This window comes from Symphalangus syndactylus, chromosome 10, assembly GCF_028878055.3.
Source record: "Symphalangus syndactylus isolate Jambi chromosome 10, NHGRI_mSymSyn1-v2.1_pri, whole genome shotgun sequence".
NCBI classification, from domain to species: domain Eukaryota; kingdom Metazoa; phylum Chordata; class Mammalia; order Primates; family Hylobatidae; genus Symphalangus; species Symphalangus syndactylus.
Window position 1 is genome coordinate 19,233,405 of NC_072432.2, and position 26,353 is coordinate 19,259,757.

The 26,353-nt window shown below is 44.2% G+C and overlaps 1 protein-coding gene across 4 annotated transcripts in view; it reads right to left on the minus strand.

The window, feature by feature from the left end:
* Nucleotides 1-12,832: 12,832 nt before the first annotated feature.
* The window catches only part of MCM10 (minichromosome maintenance 10 replication initiation factor), a 49,097-nt gene continuing 35,576 nt past the window's right edge, over nucleotides 12,833-26,353 (minus strand). For all 4 annotated transcript variants that reach the window (XM_055296605.2, XM_055296604.2, XM_063610100.1 and 1 more), the window contains 6 exons: nucleotides 25,394-25,538; nucleotides 24,332-24,450; nucleotides 21,471-21,584; nucleotides 18,836-18,981; nucleotides 13,546-13,588; nucleotides 12,833-13,452 (listed from right to left, as the gene is read on the minus strand). In XM_055296605.2, the coding sequence (XP_055152580.1) occupies nucleotides 13,369-13,452; nucleotides 13,546-13,588; nucleotides 18,836-18,981; nucleotides 21,471-21,584; nucleotides 24,332-24,450; nucleotides 25,394-25,538 (651 nt within the window). In that variant the 3' untranslated portion in view covers nucleotides 12,833-13,368. The remainder of the gene's footprint in view (nucleotides 13,453-13,545; nucleotides 13,589-18,835; nucleotides 18,982-21,470; nucleotides 21,585-24,331; nucleotides 24,451-25,393; nucleotides 25,539-26,353) is intronic.

A 26,353-nucleotide genomic window follows, 5' to 3' on the forward strand; every position in this document is an offset into this window, starting at 1 on the left:
AGGGAACTGGGCAGGTGGGGATAACTAAAATGGAGTGCTTAAAAGAGTATTGTCTAAGTTGGCACCAGAGTTGGGGAGTTTTAAGAGGTTTAGAAGCCTAGCCGTCAGTACCCACAACAGTTAGGGAGGCAAGGGAAACAGGCCCTTGAAAAGAAGGTAATGTGGAGTGGGGAGCCTCCATATTGATTAAGAAGGGGACGGGCTTACCTTCCACTGTGAGAGTTACCTGAGTCACGGCACCAAATTTCATGTGCGTCCGTGTGAAGAGACCACCAAACAGGCTTCATGTGAGCAATAAAGCTGTTTATTTCACCTGGGTGCAGGTGGGCTGAGTCCGAAAAGAGAGTCAGCGAAGAGAGATGGGGTGGGGCCATTTTATAAGATTTGGGTAGGTAAAGGAAAATACAGTCAAAGGGGGGTTCTCTGGCAGGCAGGAGTGGGGGTCACAAGGTGCTCAGTAGGGGAGCTTTTGAGCCAGGATGAGCCAGGAGAAGGAATTTCACAAGACAATGTCATCAGTTAAGGCAGGAACCGGCCATCTGGATGTGTACCCTCCACTGTAAGAGTTACCTGAAGCTCGGCGTCCGTGATGGTCTAGGGGGCTTCCGAGGCGATCGGGCAGCGTCAGTCTTCAGCCACTAAGCCAAGAAGATCTGGGAAGGAGTCAGAGAGCCTTGGGCCAGAGTTCCAGGTGCTCTGGGAGTGGCTGCCAGGTGAGTTGAACAGTCCGATTTCCAGTGGGGTCCCGCACAGATGGGATGCAGCTTAGGAGGAACCTTGGGTTGCAGGCATTCCTTGGCCTGGGGGCCAGATTTCTGGCACTTGTAGCAAGCTCCTGGGGGAGGAGGTTCTGGAGGAATGCCTGGCCACTGCGGTTCAGGCGTTTGGAAGTACTTATGTGCTGGAGATGTGGCTGGGGTTTGTCTCACAGTGGAGGCAAGGAATTGCAACGTTTTTCTATTATTGTACACCTTGAAGGCGAGGTTAATTAAATCCTGTTGTGGGGTTTGAGGGCCGGAATTTAATTTTTGGAGTTTTATTTAATGTCGGGAGCAGATTGGGTAATAAAATGTACAGTGAGAATAAGACGGCCTTTTGACCTTTTAGGGTCTAGGGCTGTAAAGCGTCTCAGGGTTGCTGCCGAACCAGCCATGAACTGGGCTGGGTTTTTTATATTTGATGAAAAAGAGCCTAAATGCTAACTAATTTGGGAGCGGTCGGATAAAGAAAAAGGAGCATTAACCTTGATTATGCCTTTAGCTTCAGCCACCTTTTTAAGAGGAAATTGCTGGGCAGGTGGGGGAGGGCTACTCACGGAATGAAACTGCAAACCGGACCGGGTGTGAGGAGGGGAGGTGATAAACAGATTATAGGGTGGAGGAGCAGAGGCTGAGGAAGAATTGGGACTTAGCTCGGCCTGGCGAGGAGCACCCTGGGGAGGAGGGGAGAGGTCAGATGGGTCTGTAGAAAAACGAAGACTGGAAAGACTCAGCGACGCTTGGGGTTGGGACTGAGGGGACAGGAGGGAGGGAAAGAAGGAGGATTTGGGAGGAATCGCATTGGGAACAGAGACTAGAGAGGGACCAATGTGTAAAAGAATACCTGGACGTCAGGCACCTCAGACCATTTGCCCATTTTACGACAAGAATTATTTAGATCTTGTAGGATGGAAAAATCAAAAGTGCCATTTTCTGGCTATTTGGAACTACTCTTGAGTTTGTATTGGGGTCAAGCAGCATTGCAGAAGAAAATAAGGTGCTTAGATTTTAGGTCAGGTGAGAGTTGAAGAGGTTTTAAGTTCTTAAGAACAAAGGCTAAGGGAGAAGAAGGAGAAATGGAAGGTGGAAGCTTGCCCATAGTGAAGGAGGCAAGCCCAGAGAAAAGAGTAGAGACACGGAGAAGGGGTGGGGGGGTTCTTGCCCTCCAGAAAAGCAGAGAAGGGGTCGGGGTGCAGACATATAAGAGGTTGGGGCACGGAAATAAGGGATCGGGGTGCAGAGATATAAGAGGTTGGGGTGCAGAAATATGGGATCAGGGCACGGAAATAAGGGATCGGGGTGCAGAGATACGAGGTTGGGGTACTTGCCCCTTCCCTAGAAAAGTGGGACTTGCTGCTAAGGGAGAAGGAGAAAGGGTTGAGGGGTACTTCCCCCTCCCCCAGAAAAGCAGAGATGGGGTAGAGACACGGAGACAAGGGGTTGGGGTACTTGCCCGTCCCCCAGAAAAACAGGGCTTGCCGCTAAGGGTGAAGGACCAAGGCAGGCGTCCCTGTGTGGTCTGACACCTTTGAAACATGGGTGAATAATCAGAGAGGCATCCCTGCAATGATTAAACACCAAGGGAAGGCTGCCTTCCCAGTCCGTGACCGGCGCCAGAGTTTTGGGTCCACGGATAAAACATGTCTCCTTTGTCTCTACCAGAAAATGAAAGGAATTGAAATTAAGAGAAGGGAGAGATTGAAGTGTGGCGCCAAGATTGAAAGGAGGAAGAGGTTGAGGGATAGTGAGGGAGGTTGGAGAAGAGTGTAAAAAGAGGCTGCTTACCGGATTTGAAATTCGTGAGATGTTTCTTGGGCTGGTCGGTCTGAGGACCTGAGGTCGTAGGTGGATCTTTCTCACGGAGCAAAGAACAGGAGGACAGGGGATTGATCTCCCAAGGGAGGTCCCCCGATCCGAGTCACAGCACCAAATTTCATTTGCGTCCATGTGAAGAGACCACCAAACAGGCTTTGTGTGAGCAGCATGACTGTTTATTTCACGTGGGTGCTGGTGGGCTGAGTCGGAAAAGAGAGTCAGCAAAGGGTGGTGGATTTTCATTAGTTCTTATAGGTTTTGGGATAGGCGGTGAAGTTAAGAGCAATGTTTTGCGGGCAGGGGTGGATCTCACAAAGTACATTCTCATGGGTGGGGAGAATTACAAAGAATCTTCTTAAGGGTGGGAGAGATTACAAAGTACATTGATCAGTTAGGGTGGGGCAGAAACAAACCACAATGGTGGAATGTCATCAGTTAAGGCTATTTTTACTTCTTTTGTGGATCTTCAGTTACTTCAGGCCATCTGGATGTATATGTGCAAGTCACAGGGGATGCAATGGCTTGGCTTGGGCTCAGAGGCCTGACACTTCTTATTGCTGGGCATCTTTGCCGATGCTTTCTGAAAGCAAGTAAATTAAGACCAGAAAAGTCCCGGGTAGGGGACAGGGGTGTTTGAAATATACACTATTCATGGTGTCTTTTCAGACAGCAAATCTTACCTCTAGCTCCATTAAGTTTAACCAAGTCAGACTTAACCAGGTTCCTAGTGCAGACCCTAGCTATGTGATCCATGTACTTCTACCACCTACCCCAATGCCTTCAGGCCTGGCTAAACAGAAAGGCTGTTTAGGAACCCGCAGCTCTCCACAAACCTCCTTGAAAGTGTCATGCAGCTTTCAGTAAGCAATGTTCTAGCAGTGGAAGAGACTGGTATAACAGAAAAACTTTTAAGGCCAGGTGTGGTGGCTCATACCTGTAATCCCAGTGCTTTGGGAAGCTGAGGCAGGAGCATTGTTTGAGGCCAGGAGTTTGAGGGTGCAGTGAGCTATGATCAGGCCACTGCATTCCAGCCTGTCAGACAGAGTGAGACCCTATCTAAACAAAAAAAAAATGAAAGAAAAAGAAAAAATGAAATTTGAGAACATGTGTCTATCTCTTGATCAGTTACCAAGTGGATGGTGAGCCTGCCAGCTGCGGTTGATAGTTGGGCAGCAGTGAAAGCTTAACCACTGCTAGCTCAGATCCTGAGTCAGGTGTGCAGGCTGTTCAGCTAGCGATACTAGGGAGGTTGCACTGTATTTGCACATAACTGAACTTCTGGTTGGATGCCAAGTTGGGCCCTGAGGTAGGTAGAGGGCAGAAAGCATTTTTTGCTTTTGCTGCATGGTAGTGATCAGGTGGATGTCAACCGATAAATTGATTCACAGCCACACCATGCACCACCTGCCTGTCGTGTGTCCACAGGAAGGAATGCGGGGCTTTTCAGATGTCAAAAACCAGTGGCTTGCTTTAAAAAAGCAAAACAGCCTGTCGTTGCCTCTTCCCTGCTCATGCTTAGCATGATGGCTCTAGATACGGAATTCTGGCAGAAAGGAGCTGAATAAGAATTCCATTACCTTGTTCTACCCCCATCCTTAACAAGGGCTCCATTATACTTCAGGGTTTTCAAATTCGGTCCAGAATTCCTTCACCAAATGCCAGCTGCGGTCATTTCCTTGGGCAGGAGAAGCATAACAGAGGTAACGCGACCTGGGTCTGGACAGCCACAGTTCACAGGAAATTAGAACAGGGCAGTTTGTATTTTGGAGACTGGCCTTGTCAAAAGTGTGGCCTTTGGGGCTTCTTTTGCTTGGGCTTTTCTGTTCTTTCATTACTTTCCTATAGTTCTTAGTGGGTTCCAGCTAAGTGGTTGAAAATAAATTTGTCAAAGGATATATCTGTCACTCATTTTTATTCACCAATTTTGCATACATTGGAATTTCATTTTCCCAGTGCAGGTTAAAGGTACAAGGAAAAAACAATGTTTTTGTGTGTTCCAGGAGAGATTTTACAATTTATTATCATGTGCCTTTGTTTATTTAGATTTTTTAGAAGGAGGTGGTAAGTTTTGTGAGCCACAGAATGATTAAAAAATTTTTTTAACTTATGTGGTTTTTATCAGTTACATTGAGTTGGGTTATTTTATTTCTAATTCATTTTCCGCCAATTATTTCTAATTCTTTGGGAAGTTTTTCATAATTTAAAAGGCTGGGTGTGGTGAGCCACACCTGTAATCCCAGCACTTTCAGAGGCCGAGGTGGGAGCGTCACTTGAGCCCAGGAGTTTGAGACTGGCCTGGGCAACATAGTGAGATCCCACCTCTAAAAAAAAAAAATTAAAAATTAGTTGGGCATGGTGACACATGCCTGTAGTTCCAGCTACTTGGGAGACTGAGGTGGGAGGATTGCTTGAGCCCAGGAGGTTGAGGGTATAGTGAGCTATATGACACCACTGCACTCCAGACTGGGCAAGAGAGTAAGACGCTGTCTCTAAAAAAAGTTCTGTCTCTAGCCTTTAAGGGATTTCTCTAAAAACAAATTGGTTAAATATAAATGTTCTAGTCTACAGTTGAGAACCCTGATATACTCTGTGATCTTATAATGTTTAAAATTATAAATGTTTAAAAATGTTTTATTCACTTTCCACATTATCTTGGCTTTTTAAAATTAAAAATAGTCTAACAGGTACAGAGCGAGACTCCATCTCAAAAAAAAAATAGTCTAACAGGTAATGCACACCAATGGTTTAATTTTTTTTTTTTTTTTGAGACGGAGTCTCGCTCTGTCGCCCAGGCTGGAGTGCAGTGGCGCAATCTCGGCTCACTGCAAGCTCCGCCTCCCGGGTTCATGCCATTCTCCTGCCTCAGCCTCTCCAAGTAGCTGGGACTACGGGTGCCCGCCACCATGCCCGGCTAATTTTTTTTGTATTTTTTAGTAGAGACGGGGTTTCACTGTGGTCTCGATCTCCTGACCTCGTGATCCGCCCGCCTCGGCCTCCCAAAGTGCTGGGATTACAAGCGTGAGCCACCGCGCCCGGCCAGGTTTAATATTTTTAAAGAACAGAAAGGAATACAGTAGAAAGGTAGTCCCTCCTGGGTCTCCTGAAAGAAACCATTATCACCATTGTCTTGGGTTTCCTTCGAGTGATACGTACACATCTAAGTATATAAACTTTTTTCCATTTTTATTATTTATTTATTTTCCTGCCAGGAACACTGTGCTGACCATTTTTATTTTTTAAAAAACTTTAGAATTTATTTTTGACCAGTGATACGTTTTTGGGCAGGAGTGCAAGCTTAGCCTGCTGCTGGCTCAGATCCTGAGTCAGCCCTGAAGGCTGTTCAGCCAGTGACACCAGGAAGGTTGCACTGTATTCACACAAAACTGTCCTCCTGGTTGGATGCCAAGCCTGGTTTAATGCCAGTTGGTTTAGTTATTAAACCAACTTTCTACCACGAATAAAAACCTGTATAGTTAATTTATAGTTAAGCAGTTTTTGTAAAGCTTTCCAAAAAAAAAAAAAAAAAAAACAGAAAAAACACCTTCCTACAGGAATGGCAATGTTTGAAGGGGATGTGTCTGAAAAGAACCCTGATTTCACACGCAAACAAAAGTGAACATTTTTCTAGATAATGTCTCATTAGTTTAGACACTCTAATAATACTTTTGAGTCTCAAATAACACACTAGTGAGTCTGGATCATTTAGTGTGTAAACCCCCGAGTTAAAGACTTGAGGAAATAAAGATGATGATCCCATTCCTCCGAGGCACTGAGGTCTGGAGTACTAGCTTATGATTTTATTAGCTCATGTTCTAAATTGTAATTTTTCATGCACTGAGTACAGAACAGTAGGGCACTGAGGGGCAAGATATTCTATATTTATATTTTGTGTTATATTCCTCTGTCCTTTAAACATCTTAAACCATGTGTATTCAAACTATTTTTAATTACAAAACTCAAGATAATATGGAAAGTGGCAAAACTTTTTAAAAAAGTGTTAGTACATTGTAAGATCACAGAGTATATCAAAACCATCAGTTGTAGACTAGAACATTCATATTTAACAAATTTGCTTATGGACAAATCCCTTAACTGCTAGAGACAGAACTTTTAAACTAAAGTGATTTACACAATTAGAATGGTATCCTGAAATCATTACTGAAAAAAATAGTGTAGCATGTCCTTTAGAAAGTCACTGCAGATGTGGCTGGGGTGTGGTGGCTCACACCTGTAATCCCAACACTCTGGAGGCCGAGGCAGGTGGATCACCTGAGGTCGGGAGTTCCAGACCAGTCTGGCTAACATGGTGAAATGCAGTCTCCACTAAAAACACAAAAATTAGCCGGGAGTGTCAGTGGGTGTCTGTAACCCCAGCTACTCTGAGGCAAGAGAATCACTTGAACCTGGGGGGCAGAGGTTGTAGTGAGCCGAAATCACACCACTGCACTCCAGCCTGGGTGACAGAGCAAGACTCCATCTAAATATAAATGAATAAATTTTAAAAAGTCATAAAAATAAGACTTGAAAGTCAGAATGACTTCTCGATCCATGGGTTGCAGAATGGAGGTCGTATTAGCAGGCATGAAAACATTAATCTCTTTGTACGTCTCTGTCAGAGCTCTTGGATGACCAGCTGTATTGTCAACAAGCAGTAACATTTTGAAAGGAATCTTTTTCTGAGCAAGAGGTCTCTACAGTGGGCTTAATGTATTCCATAAACCATGCTGTAGATAGATGTGCTCCAATCCAGGCTTTATTTTTCCATTTATAGAGCACAGAGTAGATTTAGCATAAATCTTCTTACGAGTTCTAGGATTTGGGGAATAATAAATGAGTACTGACTTCAACTTATAGTCACCAGTGGTCTTAGTCTCCAACAGGAGAGTCAGCCTGTCCTTTGAAAACAGGCATTGACTTCTTTTTTTTTTTTTTTTTGAGACAGAGTCTCGCTCTGTCACCCAGCCTGGAGTGCAGTGGCGTGATCTTGGCTCACTACAAGCTCCGCCTCCCGGGTTCACGCCATTCTCCTGCCTCAGCCTATTGACTTCTTTTTAGCTATCAAAGTCCTAGATGGCATCTTCTTCCAACAGAAGGCTGTTTTGTGTACATTAAAAATCTGTTTAGTGGGCCAGGCGCCCGGCACTTTGGGAGGCCAAGGCAGGCAGAACACCTGAGGTCAGGAGTTTGAGACCAGCCTGGCCAACATGGTGAAACCCCATCTCTACTAAAAATACAAAAGATTAGCCGGGCGTGGTGGTGTGCACCTGTAGTCCCAGCCAATTGGGAGGCTGAGGCAGGAGAATCACTTGAGCCTGGGAGGCAGAGGTTGCAGAGAGCTGAGATCGCACCACTCAGCACTCCAGCCTGGCTGACAGAGCAAGACTCAGTCTCAAAAAAAAAAAATAAAGTTTGCCATGATCAATAATCTTAGATCTTCTGAATAATTTGCTGCAGCTTCTACATTACACTTGCTGTTCACCTTGCACTTTTACATTAGGAGACAGCATCTTCATCAAATCTCATGAACCAATCTCTGCTAGCTTCCAACTTTTCTTCTGCAGCTTCCTCACCTCTCTTAGCCTTCACAGAATTGAAGAAAGTTAGGGCCTTGTTTTCCACTCAAATCATTAAAACTTTCTCCATAGGAGCAATAAGGCTGTTTCACTTTCTGATCATTTGTGTGTTCACTGGAGTAACTTTTAATTTCCTTCAAAAACTTTTCCTTTGCATTCACAGCCTGGCTAACTGGTGCAAGAGGCGTGGCTTTCAGCCTGTCTCAGCTTTCAATGTGCCTTCCTGACCAAACTTAATCACTTTCAGATTTTGATTTAAAGGGAGAGATGCAGGACTCTCTCACTTGAACACCTAGAGGCCCTTGTAGGGTTATTAATTGGACTAATTTCAATATTGTTGTGTCTCAGGCAATAGGGAGATTTGAGGAGGGGAGAGAAATGGGGGAATGGTTGGTCGATGGAACAGTCAGCACACACATTTATCGATTCAGTTTGCTACTTACATGGGCACAGTTCCTGGCACCCCAAAACAATTACAATAGTAACATCAAAGATCATTGATCACAGATCACCATAGCAGATATAATAATAATGAAAAAGTTTGAAACATTGTGAAAATTACCAGTATGTGACAGCTACACAATGTGAGCACATGTCACTGGGAAAATGGTACCAACAGGCTTGCTTGATGCAGGGTTAAAAATCGCAGTATCTGCAAAGTCCAATAAAAAGAGGTATTCCTATTCCCAAAATACAGAAAAACAAGTTACAGTTTACCAAAAAAGACATCAAATGGTCAATAGCACATGAAAAGATACTCAATACTATTGGTCATCAGGGAAATGCAAATTAAAATCACAGTGAGATTCTACTACACATCTATCTGTAGGAGATTGGTCAGAGTGGTGGGAGAAACTACAGGGAAAGAAACAGGCTTTTGGAAAGGTCAGAAGGCTCTGCAAAGCTTCGGGGGAGAATAGCTGAAGGCAGCTGTTCTCTAACCCTGAGGCAGAGGGCAAGGAGTAGGTACAAGGGAGTGTAGGGGAATTTATCTTAAACAGGCTTGTTTACTTATGTTGACCAACTTTGATCAGGCGCACAAACCTTCCTTGAAAGGGGAACAGTAAATGTTAATTACCCACAGACTGTGTTTGCTCCAGGCTTTCTGCATTATGCCTACACTGAAGAAAAGCAAGCAGCTCCAGCTTCTCACTGTTGCACTTTGGTCCCTAGAGCCGCACAGCCCCCTAGCTGTTCTTACACTGCATACCTGTCTGAGTACTCCTTTCATCCATTGCTCAGCCTGGGTCTGTCCCACAGACCCTATCGGAGTGGCTAAGATGAAAAAGATATTGGTGGGGAAGTTGGGTAAGTGGAACTCTCGTACATTACTAGTTAGTGCGGAAAATGGTACAACTGTGTTGGAAAATAGTTTGGCAGTTTCTTACAAAGCTAACATATACTTAACACATAACCTAGAAATTCCATTCCTAGATATTTACCCAAAAGAAACAAAAACATAGCCACAGAAAGACTTACACCTGAATATTTATAGCAGCTTTATTCAGGACACCCCCAAACTGGAAATCCAACCCAAATGCCCACCAACAGGTGAATAAATTCTGGGGCATATTCATACAATACAATAAACCATGGATCCATGCAACATGAATTGCCAAATATTATGCCCAGTGAAAGAAGCCGAAGTGTGTCCTGTATGACTCTGTGTATATGAAACTCTAGGAAAGACAAATCTACACGATAGTGACAGAAAATAGATAAGTGATGGGTTGGGGCTGGGGCTGGGAAGAGGCACAGGCCTTTTGGGATGATGGCAATGTCTTGTATCTTGCTTGTGGTGCGGCTATGCAGATGTATACATTTGTCTGAATGTAACCAATTGCACACCTAAGATATGCGCCTTTTACTGTATGAAATTTATACTTTAACACAGTTGATTTTAAAAATATCACTATAAATGTGCCTGTAATCCCAGCTACTAGGGGGGATGAGGCAGGAGGATTGCTTGAACCTGGGAGGCGGAGGTTGCAGTGAACCGAGATCACACCACTGCACTCCAGCCTGGGCAAGAGTGAGACTCCAAAAAAACCAAAAACCTACTATAGAAGTCTTGGTCAAGCAACGTTCCCACAGACTTGGTTCCAGTTCTGTTTCAGATCTTATTTCCAAATTACTTAACCAACTTACAGGTGTGCATTACCATGCCCAGCTAATTTTTGTATGTTTAGTAGAGACAGGGTTTCATCACGTTGGCCAGGCTGGTCTCCAACTCCTGACCTCAGGTGATCCACCCGCTTCAGCCTCCCAAAGTGCTGGAATTACAGGAATGAGCCACCGCGCCCAGCCAGATTTCACCCATCATTCTTAAAAGCTGTATTATTTCCAAATCTCTAGCCATGGATCAGAGAAGTCTATTTTGCACCTAATGGGTTGCTACTAGAGATATACTTACGCAAACAGATTTGTGCTCCAGATTTTCTAAAATGTCATTAGGTATGATTTCACCTGCTACAAACATCAAGCTTTGCTTCTGACTTTATCAGCTTCTACACAGAAACCCAATCCATGCAATCTCTTCCTGTCAACTTTGCTATCCATCAGTCCGCCCGAAGCTTTGAATGTTGAAGTTCCCTTTGGGGAAAATTCCACACTTATTATTCAGAAGTTCCTCATTTGCTATTCAGGATGGTTGGTATCTAAAATACTTCAGATTTCCTTTTGGTGTTTGGAAAGGGAAAATTTATTTTAACAAAACTCGAGACAAAGATGGTTTTCTTTAGAAAGCCATTTATTTCCTCTAAACAGAAAAAGGCACAGTAAAAAGAAAAACAAAATCTATTGTGAAGATATAAAATTTAGATCAATCAGGTTCTCCTCGAAGGACACGGTTGTTGTTTGCTAGTTCAGATCACTGTGTACTTACCTGTGCCAGTGGCCTGTGATTACACATTTAATCCCTACGTTACCAATGACAGGTTAAGAAAAATAAAACACGTATGTTGGATTTGCATGAAAGCATTTCATAAAGTTTGATAAGGAAGGTAGGATTAGGCTGGGCACAGTGGCTCATGCCTGTAATCCCAGTGCTTTGGGAGGCTGAGGCAGGTGGATCATTTGAGGCCAGGAGTTTGAGACCAGCCTCAGCAACATGGTGAAACTCCTTCTCTATTAAAAATACAAAAATTAGCCAGGCACGGTGGCGCATGCCTGTAGTCCCAGCTACTTGGGAGGCTGAAGTGGGAGGATTGCTTGAGCCCGCGAGGTGGAGGTTGCAGTGAGCCCAGATTGCGCCACTGCACTCCAGCCTGGGTGACAGAGCAAGACTCTGTCTCAAAAAAATAAGTAAAATAAAATAACAAGTTTCCCTACCCCACCCCTACCGACTGCTTCTCATCCTCAAATATGCTAAGAAAGCACATGCACAGAGCACCTCAAAGCAAAGTCCCCCAAGATTGAGCAAAACTAAGAAGTGACAATTATGTTTTAAATTTATTTTAAAAGTTAAAATCAAATTGTAAAAAGGCATCCAGATGCAGCTCGCCCTCAGCCTTTACAAGCATATTATACAACTTATATAACAATATACAAGTCAATACGGACTGCAATGATACCCTCTGTTCAAACAAGAACATTGTTTTTCCCATAAGAAAGGGATTGCTCAGACACCAACCTGGTGTTCAAGTTCGGTTGTGACCTATTTCATACACATAGCTGTTTTAAGTTAATGAGATAAATAAATCTACCCTAAATGAGCCATTAAAAACATCAGTTTCAAGTGCTTTCTGGTTCTTATTAATAAATACTTTATTCTTTTCTTTAGAAAAAATTGAAAAGCAACCTTCTATAAAGTAGAAGTATACTCCTAAAAGAATAGTTATTAGGATATAACCTTAGGAGGAACACAAGTTAGATACAGCACCTTCCACCCAATCAGAGCAGAGTTTTATGAAATCTAAGATATGTAAATTTTATTTCTAGCTTTTGAAAACCTAAATCAACCATCTCCCACAACAACCTCCCAAAAGTGTTATGTCCCTAACATAATAACATCTTAGGGGAAACCTAAATTACTTTTAGCTAGAGCTCAAGCTTCAATACAATAATTCAACCAATTTACCCAATCTTTAGCTGGTATCAACATTCACTTAGGTCGAATGATATTTGGAAACCCAGGTTGCCCAGATGGAAGAATCTCCTGAATGAAACCTTTGCTGTGGTAATTTGCATAGGGGTTGACCTCTCATTCTTTTTTTTTTGGAAACAGAGGTGAGTGGATTGCTAGTGCTCAGGAGTTTGAGACCAGCCTGAGCAACATGGCAAAACTCCATCTCTACAAAAAAATACAAAAATTAGTTGGGCTTGGTCATGCACGCCTATAGTCCTAGCTATTTGGGAGACTGAGGTGGTAGGATCGCTTGAGCTCAGGGAAGCCGAGGCTGCAGTGTGTCGCGATCGCTCGCACTACTGAGCTCCAGCCGGGGTGACAGAGCGAGACCCTGTTGTAAAAAATACAAAAATTTACAAAAATAAAATGAGATTTTACCTATTTCTATCACAGGGCTCCACAATAATGTAAGAGCAGAGAGCCTTCTTTCTCTCTCTATATATAAGCTGAAATGCAAAGTGGTTCAGTGGCTTGATCAATTTCAAAGAGTAAAACAGAGATAACAGAATTGAATGAAGAAATCTGGCTTGACTATATTAAAGGCAGTGATCATCATTATCTAGATGGGAAAAAGTTTTATTATTTGTAGAAATCCAGTGCTAAAAAATACATTTCAGGATCACTCAGTCCAATCTTCCTGATTTTACAGATGAGAAAACTGAAGCCCAGAAGTTAAGCAACTTACCTGGAGTAAGCATTAAGCTACATTAATTCTTTTGCCTCTGGGTGTTTGTATAAACACTAGAATTTTGTTATGATAAAGAAGTGAACACTCTATAACCAAAAGATACAGAAACATAGCTCTCTGTTTACCTTCCAATTTTTGGGCAAAAACTTCAATGAATGAAGTAATGCAATCATCCACACTGAGCTTAGAAAAGACAATGATAACTTGGTTTTCCACTTAAATGTCAATGTTAAATGTGGTATCAAACCAACCCAGTGGCAGAAAGTAAGTAGGCAAAGCTTATGGGCTTAACAAGCATTTGTTTTTGACGGCGTCAATCAGGAATCAATGGACAACACACAGCCAATCCTTTGCTTTCCAGAGTCACAGGAGGCCAGGAAGCCTGTGGGAAAATGTCTGAAGTTCGGGTTATTTAAGGCTGTTCAGAAATTTACCATGTTCTTCTCCTCTTGGTAACAGAGTTTCTCCTCCTATCTTTGGACCAGTCTTTTCCTAGAAAAATGAAAATATTTTAATAGGAGATGGTTCAACATTATTGGCACGGGTCACTAAAAGGAGTCAAAAATTAGTACGCAAATGGCATACCTTTAGCATTCCATCCCGTTCCCATTTGTAGAGGCCACAGTTACTGAAACAGAACAGATGGATTTACTCAGCAGGGTGGTGTAGGCCCACTCACGTAAAGACGACTGTGCTCACTGCACCTGGGGAAAGTAGGCCCCCATTCAAGGAGAAGCTGTTCAAAGTGACATTCGTATTGTATGCCAAATATGAGGTTATGCTTGAATGTGACAAAAATAAACCTGCAATGACTTGGGAAGTGGTCTGTAGGTCCTTACAAAGCTAGAGGCTTCAGAGATGGAGCTTCACATGATGGCACCACAGGGATCCACGCGCTGCAGGTAATGAATGCACCCTTGGTTTTTACAACTGATAGCGGTTGGGATGAGACTCAGATTTAAGGAGCTGGCCCTCTGGTGCAAGACAATCTATGTTTGGCCCCTTTCTCCTCTTTTTTTTGGAACAAAAAGGTTGAGCTAAGAAAGGAAAAATCTTCTTTCTAGTCTGGATCATCCTTCTCCCTTTCTCTTTATAACCCAAAAGCCTTTACTCACTTTCTTTTCCTTTTTTTTTTTTTTTCTAGAGAGATGGGATTTTGCCATGCTGCCCACGCTGGCCTCAAACTCCTGGGCACAAGTGATCTGCCCGCCTCAGCCTCCCAAAGTGCTGGGATTACAGGCGTGAGCCACTGCGCCCAGCCTCTTTACTCTCTTTTTATTCAAAGGGCCCAGGGACTCTTGTTTTGTTTTTATTTTTTTAGAAACAGGGTTCACTCTGTGGCCCAGGCTGGAGTGCAGTAGTGCGATCACAGCTCACTGCAGCAGCCTTGATCTTCAGGGATCAAGTGATCCTCCTGCCTCAGCCTCTTGAGTAGCTGGGACCAAAGGTGTACACCACCATGCCCAGCTCATTTTAAAATTTCTGTAGAGATGGGGAGTCTCACTATGTTGCCCAGGCTGGTCTTGAACTCCTGGGCTCAAGTGTTCCATCTGCCTCAGCCTCCCAAAGTGCTGGGATTACAAGCATGAACCACCAAGTCCAGCCCTTCTTGCTCTCGTTTTTAAAATGGTGGGTGACTTCCACCCTGAGAAGGGATGTGAACACTATGGTGAAAACATATTTCCTACAAAGTTTAATCTGGGAAAAAGAGAGAGAAAGAGAGAAGACATATAATAAAGCCAAGGAAGTATGTCTGCCAGCTCCCTTGGATTTTAGAGGGTTGGGGTGGGGTGGGGATGCTCTGCCTGTCTCTCCTTCCCCTTACCTAGCTTAGAGTCTACTCATATTGGTCTGTTCTCATGCTGCTAATAAAGACATACCCAAGACTGGGTAATTTATAAAGAAAGAAGTTGAATGGACTCAGTTCCACATGGCTGGGGAGGCCTCACAATCATGGTAGAAGACGAAGGAAGAGCAAAGGCATGTCTTACATGGCAGCAGGCAAGACAGCATGTGCAGGGGAACTCTCCTTTATAAAACCATCAGATCTCACAAGACTTATTTGTTATCATGAGAACAGCCTGGGAAAGACCTGCCCCATGATTCAATTACCTCCCACTGAGTCTCTCTCACAACTTGTGGGAATTATGGGAGCTACCATTCAAGATGAGATTTGGGTGGGGACACAGACAAACCGTATCACAATTCCTGCCCTGAAAGGTGGCACGCCAGTGGCCTTAGCCCTTACAGCCTCCCAACCATCACCTTCCACCTCTACAGACTGGTTCAGTATCAACGGAGAGAACTCTGGTAGCCTATATGTAGATCAATGATAAAATTGTGAAAAAAAAAAAAAAAAAAAATCACTATTCTAGTCAGGAGTCAGCCAACTACACCCCCGATCCAGCACATCACCAGTTTGAACGCAGCTGTGCCCAGTTGCCTGTGTATTATCTATGGTTGCTTTCAGGCTGCACCAGCAGAGCTGTGTGGTTGTGATGGATCATCTGGCCCACAAAGCCTGTATATTCACCACTGACATTTTATAGGCAATGTGTGCTGACTTCTGTTCTAGATCAAGAACTAGCCAAGCATGGTGGCTCAGGCCTGTAATCCCAGCACTTTGGGCAGCTGAGCCCACTTGAGCCCAGGAGTTCGAAACCAGCCTGGACAACATAGTGAGACCCTGTCTCTATAAAAAAGTAAATTAAAAAAATTAGCTGGGTGTAGTGGTGCACACCTGTAGTCCCAGCTACTCAGGAGGCAGAAGCAGGAGGATCGCTTGAGCCCATGAGTTCAAGGCTGCAATGGGCTATGATCATGGCACTGCACTCCAGCCTGGATGACAGAGTGAGACCCTATCTCAGAAAAAGAAGGAAAAAAAAAGCAACTGACAAAAAGTCCAGAAAAAGCATGGTTCTTAACATCACAGTGCCATCTGGAGGCTGAAAGGCATTGTGCCCTTCCATTTGTGCCCTGTACTTAATGAACAGAATTTTTTTAAAATTTTTCTAACGTTTTCCGTAAGCTCTTGCTATAATGACATTTTTAGTCATCTATTTTGGAACGAAGTCAAGTATCAATATATAAATAACTACTTAAAAATTATAATCTAGGCCGGGCGCGGTGGTTCACGCTTGTAATCCCAGCACTTTGGGAGGCCGAGGCGGGTGGATCACGAGGTCAGGAGATCGAGACCATGGTGAAACACCGTCTCTACTAAAAATACAAAAAATTAGCCGGGCGTGGTGGCGGGCGCCTGTAGTCCCAGCTACTTGGAGAGGCTGAGGCAGGAGAATGGCGTGAACCCGGGAGGCGGAGCTTGCAGTGAGCCGAGATTGTGCCACTGCACTCCAGCCTGGGCAACAGAGCGAGACTCCGTCTCGAAAAAAAAAAAAAAAAAAAAAATTATAATCTAGATTGTGAAAAATTGGCAAGCCAGCTCTTGGTAAAGTGATGAACTGGCCCGGGTTCCTGGCTCCCTCCCTCGGATCTCTGGATCGACCCTGAGAATCTGAAGTGAGAGTAAAGTATGAATTCCAGGAAGTAAACAACAAATGAAAATAAGTAAGCACACAAAAAGGCAGTGATACTATCCCAGTGAGAGCTCTTGACAAGCATAAGAACTCATTGAGGTGAAAGCACTGAGGGGCTGAGGCCAGGGGACATGTGTGGGGAGGGTGTAGGGTGCACGCAGGTAAAATGTGATGGGTGCTGCCTTGGGCACTGTCATCAGTTAGGAACAGCAGACCCGATGAACATAGCGGGCACAGACGCATCCTACAAACACAGAGCCGAGTGAGAAACAAAATCAAATGAGACATCTAATTCTGTACCACCTATGTGAAATAAAAATGGCTGCATAGCAAGCAGTACACATTCACAAGAAAATTAACAAGAGGATCACAGCAACCATTGGAGAATGGCTGAGGATGGTGTGAAGGGATGGGATGGAGGGAGAATGGGTAAGAAGAGCACGTGAATGACTCGGGGAGGGCACTGGATGGACCTGCGATGGCAGCATGCTGCACCAGGGAGGGTTCCTTAACCCAGCTCCAGAGGTGCCATCGTCGTATTCTACGTGAATGATGTTCCTTGACTGTCAAACACAGCAGCTCTGCCTCCGTATCTGACGTTGCCCCCAAAAGTAAAAAGAGAAACAAAAGACCCTTACAACACAACACAGCCCACCACACCCGTGGGTTCAACCATCCCATCTGCGGGTCCAAAGTATTCGGAAAAATACTCATCATCAGAGATATCATCTTATACCAGTAAGAATGGCTATTATTAAAAAGGCAAAAAATAACCAGATGCTGGCGTGGATGTGGTGAAAAGGGAATGCTCACACTGGTGGGAATGCAAATTAGCACAACCTTGTATAGAAAACATATGAAGATTTCTCAAAGAACTAAAAATAAAACTACCATTCAATCCAGCCATCCCACACTGGGTATCTACCTAAAGAACAAGATAGCGGTATACTGATTTCTGCGCATGTATGTTTATCACAGCACTAGTCACAATAGCAAAGACATGGAATCAACCTAAATGCCCATCAAGAGATGACTGGATAAAGAAAAGGTGGTACATAAACGCAATGGAATACTGCTCAGCCGTAACAAAGAATGAAGTCATGTCTTTCACAGCAATGTGGATGGAACTGGAGGCCATTATCCTAAGTGAAAAAACTCAGAAACAAAGTCAAATACTGCACGTACCCATTTATAAATGGAAGCTAATGTGTATGCAAGGACACAGAAGGTGGAATAATAGACACTGAAGGGTGGGAGGCGGCAAGGGAGGAGAAATTACTTAATGGGTGCAATGTACATTATTTCAGGTGATGGCTACACTAAAAGCCCTGACTTTACAACTACACAAACTATCCAGGTAACAAAATTGCGCCTGTGCCCCTTAAATTTATACAAAAAAAAAAATATATCTATATCTATATCTATATACACACACACACACACACACACACACGGGAAGCACAATAAAAAAAAATACAATAAAAGACAAAAAACCAAACACCACATGTTTGCACTTATAGGTGGGAATTGAACAATGAGAACACATGGACACAGGAAGGGGAATATCACACACCAGGGCCTGTTGTGGGGTGGGGGAGGGGGGAGGGATAGCATTAGGAGACATACCTAATGTTAAATGACAAGTTAATGGGTGCAGCACACAAATATGGAACATGTATACATATGTAACTAACCTGCACGTTGTGCACATGTACTCTAAAACTTAAAGTATAATAAAAAAAAGGAAAGAAAAAAATAATATAACAACTATTTGCAGCATTTACATTGTATTAGGTATTCTAAGTGATCTAGAGATGATTTAAAGTATATGGAAGGATGTGTGCACGTTATATGCAAATATGACACTATATCAGAGACGAGCATCCACAGATATTGGTATCCTGTGGGGAAGAGTGCTGTCCTGGGACCAATGCCCCTTGGATACTGAAGAATAGCAGTCCTCACAAGCTAAAGACATTTAAAATGATCAAATAACTGTGGAGAAGAGAGAGGAAAAAAATATTATGTGCATCCTAGCCCCCAACAAACACACACGTGTTCACCACCCCACCCTATGATTCTTCACTTATTTATTCAACAAACACTTCTGAGGACCCCCTATGGGCCAGGCACTATATTAGGTGTTGGGGACAGCAGTGAAAGGGTAGGGTCCCTTCCTTCCAGGGATTTCAGTTAACAGCTTGAGTCCCAAGGGTAGCCTGCAGCTATAAGAAGGCACGAAATGATCACCCAACATTCCAAGGGAACAGAATCACAGGCTCTGGAAAAAGAGATGAAAATCTCCACGTGGGACAAAGAGCTCCAGGTGATTCTCATACCTGCAGTGCTTGTTCGGGAGTCTGTCCAAGGAGATGCTTCTGTTTCCACAGGGACATTTGAAAAACCTCTTCACGCCATCGTGCCAGTGGTATTCGTGCTGCTCACTGACGCAGGTCTCCAGCAGCTTGAAGTGGGTGTAGGCACACTGCACAGAGCAATAAAAAACCCACACCTCCGGTGAACAGCCTTTGAGGACAAATGCTCAGCTGCAGTCAGGGCAATCTGCTCCATGACCAGCTGGTCTCTCATCACCACCTTGGCCCTTGGTAGGGGACTGGGCCACCTTTGCCTCTTGCTACAGTGACCCGTGTGATTGCCCGACTCCCTCACACTGATACCACCGTTTCTCACATTTGGCCCAATTTCTGATCCAGCATAAAGTACACAATAACTTTGTTATTGTGTAACATGTTCCATGACGACAATAGCAAGGGCAGGAGAGGAAACGTACTGTAAACCCCTAAATAGCTTCGGTCAGTCTGTGCTAGAGCCATTATGGCCCCTTGCTTATATAGGATGCTGAGGCTTGGGATCTATTTAGAAAGACTGATCAGCAGCTCTTTCATTCTCTTCTATGATCTATAAAAAGGATATAGGCTTATTCTTACTCCCTATTAGCAGCAAAGCCAAGAAAGAGAGATTAAGGAATTCACTTTAAATTTCCATCCTCAGAAGGACCAAAGAGAATGAGAAGGGGTGGGTGACAGCAAAACATGTGCAGGAGACAGCAATGTAACTTCTGGGAATTACACTGAGTTTGATCAATAACTCGAGACTTGGACAACCTCAGAAAGTGCACAGCAGAGTGGTGAGCCCAAGGCTGGCATGACAATGGCCCCCTAAAAACGTGCACACCCTACTGTGGCTGTGTGGAGGAAGTGAGGAAAGGCAAGAATGCTGTGACTCAGAAGCTGGGCAAGGAGATGATTCTCCCCTACAGCAGCCCCGTCTGCAGGAAACCCGGCCCTGGCTACACCCTGATTTTAGCCCAGCAAGACCCACACAGACTTCTGATCTACATAAGAGATAATAAATGTACACTGTGAGGCCAGGCATGGTGGCTCATGCCTGTAATCCCAGCGCTTTGGGAGGCCGAGGCAGGCAGATCATCTGAGGTCAGGAGTTCCAGACGAGCATGTCCAACACAGTGAAACCTCATCTCCACTAAAAATACAAAAATTCGCTGGGCAGTTTGGTGCATGTCTGTAATACCAGCTACTCAGGAGGCTGAGACATGAGAATCACTTGAACCAGGGAGGCAAGGTTGCAGTGAGCCGAGATTATGCCGCTGCACTCCAACTTGGGTGACCGAGTGAGACTCTGTCTCCAAAACTAAATAAATAAATAATAAAATAACAATAAATGTGCACTGTGTTAGGCCACCTCATTTGTGATCATTTGTTATGGCGGCAACAGGAGACAAACCCACCAAGTCCGCCTGCAGGTCCACCGCTGTGTCAGAGTAAGAGCTGTCATCTGGGGTGAAATGCAAAGGTGGGTTTGTGTTTCCTGTCTTCCAAAAATTACGTTTAAAAGAATCATCTTTACTTATGCTCCAAGACAGAAACTTCCTCAAGGAAGCCCTACTTTTGGTGGCAGCTGATTCGGAACTGACCCCCAAATACAGAGGAGAGCTAAAGTGTTAAAAGGAATAAGACAGAGAAAAGTGCACTTGGTAAGCTACACCACTTCCACCTCTTTTGCAGGTTTATTAAGTAGGCTGATCTGCCACAGAGGGATTGTGGGAACAAATAGTAATGGAAGGAACAGTGTTCGGCAAGAGGTTTCTTCTTTCTTGTCTTTTTTCTTTTTGAGATAGGATCTCGCTCCATTGCCCAGGCTAGGGTGCAGTGGCGTGATCATAGCTCACTGCAGCTTTGGATTCCTGGGCTTCAGTGATCCTCCTGCCTCAGCCTCCCAAGTAGCTGGAGCCACAGGTGTGCACCACCACACCCGGCTAATTTTTTATTTTTTGTTGAGATGGGGTCTCACGATGTTGCCCAGGTTGGTCTCAAATTCCTGGCCTTGAGTGATCCTCCTGCTTTGGCATCCCAAATTGCTGGGATTCCAGGCGTGAGCCATTGCACCCAGCCCTTTCTTCCCATGTTTAATCAATGTTGAGAATAGTGGACTTAGATTTTTCTAACAGATTTATGATAAAAATTCTGCAAACACAGACGATGATATAATCCATACTCTGGCTTGAGACTCAACAGAGCAGGTTGAGCCAGGAATAGGGAAGCAGTGGTGGATCATAACATGAGAAGCCAAGGGGTTCAACCACGGTCCCAAGGCCTGAGAACACTGAGCAAGGATACACCAGAACCTGAGAAAGAGTGGTCAGAGCCACGCGGACCCAGTGGTCCGGGGGAAGAGATGTTAGGGCCCATCCAAACTGGGGGCTGTGGTCAAATGAGAGAAGAATCCCCTTGACAAACACTCCATCAGCGGAGCACAGCAGCCAGTTCAGGCAGGAAGCCAGGTCCTGGGCTACCTGCGCCCTTTGCTTTCCAGCCTAATTAACTGACACATCACGAGATAGGGCCCCAGATCCCACAGGTTCTCCACATGCTGCTGAGTCACAAAAGCACCACACAGGGCCCATGGGTTGCTGCAGCCCCCGCCTTCACCCACCGTCTTGCATGTCACGACACGGCACTTCACTTCTCTGATGCTTCTCATCTTTTCTTCCATTTGTTCTTTTTTCACCAGTGGCTCAAAGTAGCGCTCCTGCATCTCAGCCTCGGCCTGGAATGACAGGGCATAATGGAAGACCTGGTACTAAATCCAGTATGCACTCAGGCAGCGCAGTAAGAGTGACTTGATGATTATTCAAATGACTCAGCAGATAATAATCAAAACAGAACAGAACGAAAGAGGCAGGCTAAGTGTGAGAGGGCCCTGGATAGCACCTCATGAGCTGCAAAGCAAAAGATGATGATGCATAGAAATGAGCTCTTAATATGCAAAAACAAAGGGACATGAGAACATTTGGTGATTTTTATTTTTATTTTATTTTTGAGATGGAGACTCGCTGTCACCTAGGCTAGAGTGCAGTGGTGCAATCTCTACCTTACTGCAACCTCCGCCTCCTGGGTTCAAGCAATTCTCCTGCACCAGCCTCCTGAGTAGTGGGGACTATAGGTTCCTGCCACGATGCCCAGCTAAATTTTTGGATTTTCAGTAGAGATGGGGTTTCACCTTGTTGGCTAGGCTGGTCTCAAACTCCTGACCTCAGGTGATCCGCCTGCCTTGGCCTCCCAAAGTGCTAGGATTATAGGCATGAGCCACCGCATCTGGCCCGTTTGGTGATTTTTAAAGCACCAAATACAAATAAACACTCCTAACATGACAGTATCAGTATGTCAAGTGTGTGCCTGAAGGCAGTTATTTCTACTGTTCTAATACAGACTCCACATACACAAGGTATTCCAGGCCCCCACTGATGAGTTTCCTGGGCGCACGGAACATCAGGGAACAGCCCTGAGGGCAGAGATGCTTGTGGCAGAATGTGGGTGCAGCGATGGGGTTAGTGCTGCCCCACAGACAGGAGGGCTCGGGGCCTCGGATGCCACAGAGGTGAGGAGCTCAACTCTGTAGGCTGCAGAGTCAGCTCTGGCATCTCTCCTGAGTTTCAAGTCCAGTGAAAAGATATGATGCAGAACTGTCTCGTTAATTATTTGTTAATCAAAGGAAGAACAGATCATTCGGGGTAGTGATACTGAATGGGGATATTTTGAAAACTGGTGGCAGCACTTTCTTTTTCATTGCAATGATTGCTACCTCTGTGGCTGGCGGGGACCAGGGGTGCTGCACTGTCTGCAATGCATGCGACAGTCACTAGCACAACCAAGGATTGCTTCTCATCCTGCCTGGCTTCTGTGTGCTCTATGAGACATCTGTGTGGATGGGGAACCTGATTAAAACCCTAGAATCTAACTGCTTTCTACACAACCCTACAACATTTGTGCATGGTTTTAACCTATGTTGACTATTCCAAGAGTAAAACTAGACTCCTGTGTATACTGAGGGACAATGGTACTTTGGCTTCTAAGGATTATTTACTTAAACACACACACACACGCAATCCAGCCTGGGCAACATAGATAAACCCTGTCTCTAAAAAAAAAATTAATTAAAAAAAAATTAGCCAGTCATGGTGATGCGCCTGTAATCCCAGCTACTTGGGAGGCTGAGGTGGGAACATCACTTGAGCCCAGAAGTTCGAGGCTGCAGTGAGCCCTGATGGCGCCACTGCACTCCAGCCTGGGGGACAGAAAAAGACCTTGTCTCAAAAAAAAACAAAACCTCCCTTCCCCCCCCCCCCCAAAAAGTACATTATCTAGTCCTAGCTACTCAGGAGGCTGAGGTATGAGAATTGCTTGAGCCCAGGAGTTCAAGACCAGCTTGGGGAACATATGGAAACCCTGTCTGAACACCCCTCCAACCCCTGACAAAAGCCCTACATTCTCAAAGCAATAGGTCCATGCTATTTACCAAGACACAAACCTATGTGAGCCTCCATTTCTGGCTCATGTACACTGATAAGTCCAAGCCTCTGATGATTTTATTACTTCCCCTAAGCTAGTTCTGCCTCTGCATTTACGAATCCATAATGAAATCTGTATCTTTATCACAAATATTTTCATTTTTTCTTATTTGCATTAGGATATTTATTGATTTTTTTGAAATGACTAGTATAGGTAATTCATATTATCTATGAATTTTATTTTAAGATAAGGAAGCAAAACAAAATACTTGTTATTAAAAAGGGTCCTTGGGTGTGATGGGGTTAACTACTGATTTAGAGCATTTGAAATGCCAATATAAAAACACTGGAATGGGAAAACTCTTTTTGCATATTGCAAGGCAGAAAAGAGCAGCAGAGTAGAGCCATTTAAACATAATTTCACAGCCATAACCAAATGCAAACATTTTTATAATATTGATATCTATTTAAGTCATGTTAAATCAAATGATATTCTTCAGTAAAGAGACAAGGACAAAGCTAAAATCTATTAGAAATTCTCCTGTTCTTCAAAGCAAACTCAAACAAACTGACATATACCTACTTCTAGACTTATGTAAAAAACAGATTCTTGGCTGGGTACGGGCATGGTGGCTCACGCCTGTAATCCCAGCACTTTGGGAGGCCAAGGCGGGAGGATCACTTGAGGTCAGGAGTTAGAGATCAGCCTGGCCAACATGGTGAAACTCTGTCTGTACTAAAAACACAAAAATTTGCTTGGTGTGGTGGCAGGCGCCTGTAATCCCAGCTACTTGGGAGGCTGAGGCAGGAGAATCGCTTGAACCTGGGAGGCGGAGCTTGCAGTGAGCCGAGATTGCGCCACTGCACTCCAGCCTGGGCCACAGACTGAGACTCCGTCTCAGAAAAACAAAATAAAACAAACAACAGATTCTTGGTCCTACAGCTAGCACCTTGGCTTTGAAGGACATCGGACATCAACACCATCCTTGAGTTTTTGGGCTCTTACCTCTTTCAGGATGCCTGTGTGTTTTGATTTTGCTTTTAGGATTTTCTGAAATTCCTCAGATTCCAGGTAGGCAAGTTGTTCTCTCCTTTTTTTCCTGGCAGGCTCCAATTCATCCTCAGCTAGGGCACAAGGAACAAACAGCAGCAGTGACCAAGAAATTTCAGAAAGCCAGTGCGCCTCATCAACTCCACTCCCTCCCACTCCCTCCTCCTCTGCCTACCAGCCCTTCAAACTTGACCTACCCCAGCTGGTCCCAGCAGGGAAAAGCTCTCAGAGGTGAGCCAAGAAGCTGAGCCAAGAAGCTGAGCCTAGAATGTGGGGTGGTGGCAGATTTTACCACTAAATAGAATCTCTTTTTCACCTTCAAATAGGCAGCTGACGATAATAACAGATAACAACAATGTTAAATAATGTTGACAATTATGTTAAAATGATATTGCCAACTTCAGAGTTTTAAAAATAAAGATACGGCAATTTAAAACAAAGGAATTCTAGTTCTGTCAAGTAAATCTTTATGCTAATATATATATGTACAAAGATCCAATGAGCAATCCTATTCCCAAGTATTCAAATTGTGCCCAATTTCATTCCAATTTAATGTGATTATAAAAAAATCAGTTCCAGCTCACGTCTATAATCCCAGCACTTTGGGAGGCCAAGGCGGGCAGATCACGAGGTCAAGAGATCGAGATCATCCTGGCCAACATGGTGAAACCCCATCTATACTAAAAGTACAAAAAAATTAGATGGGTGTGGTGGCGCGTGCTTGTAGTCCCACTTACTCGTGAGGCTGAGGCAGGAGGATCGCTTGAACCCAGGATGCAGAGGCTGCAGTGAGCCAAGACTGCGCCACTGCACTCCAGCCTGGCAACAGAGCAAGACTCCATCAAAAAAAAAAAAAAAAAAAAAAAATCAGTTCCACCTGTAGAAATTCTATATAGGTATTCAATATAGGAGGAAATGGAAGTAATTGCTTGATATCTGGGTGCTGGTTTGGGTTTAGAACATATTTCCCTTAGAAACAGTTTCTCTTTCCCACTGTTAACTGTGAAACTGCAGTACCTTGAGAAGAAAACATGGTGTTTTTTTCTACACGTTCCTTCACCTCCAGGATGTCCTGAGGGTCCTTTTGCTTCTTCTTAATGCTGTTTGGGTTTGTTTTTGTAAGAACCTGGCCTTTTGCCCTTAATTTGGTGATAGCGGCTAACTAGAAAAAAGGGAATGAGAGGGAGGTAAAGATCTAAAAGATGACAGAGGCACTTATAGACCTGGATCCCTTTTTTATTATTAACCAGTGAATTCTAGCTGTTCTCTGACAGAAACTGGCAGAACATATCTTAATTTTACTTAGTATTATTAACACAATTACTAGAATATAATAGCATGGGAGACAGGTCTATATGTTGACCAATAAAATCTTAGTTTATTTAAATATAACAAGTTTGACATCAGCAAGACTGCAGGCTTCCAGATCCATAAAGGAGCCACATCACCATTTTGGAAGTTTTAGAATCAGAGAGAATTAAGATACAGCGCCATCCAGCTCTGCCATGGACTAGCTTGTAACCCAAGGAAAATTACTTAATTTTTCATTTATAAAATGGAAATGGGGCTTGGCATGGTGGCTCTTTGTAAACCCAGCACTTTGGGAGGCCGAAGCAGGCGGATTTCTTGAGCTTGGGAGTTTAAAACCAGGCTGAGCAACATAGCGAGACTTCATCTCTACAAGAAATACAAAAATTGGCTGGGCGCGGTGGCTCATGCCTGTAATTCCAGCACTTTGGGAGGCTAAGGCGGGCGGATCACAAGGTCAGGAGATCGAGACCATCCTGGCTAACACGGTGAAACCCCATCTCTACTAAAAAATACAAAAAAATTAGCTGGGCGTGGTGGCGGGTGCCTGTAGTCCCAGCTACTCGGGAGGCTGAGGCAGGAGAATGGCGTGAACCCGGGAGGCAGAGCTTGCCGTGAGCCCAGATCGTGCCACTGCACTCCAGCCTGGGCGACAAAGCCAGACTCTGT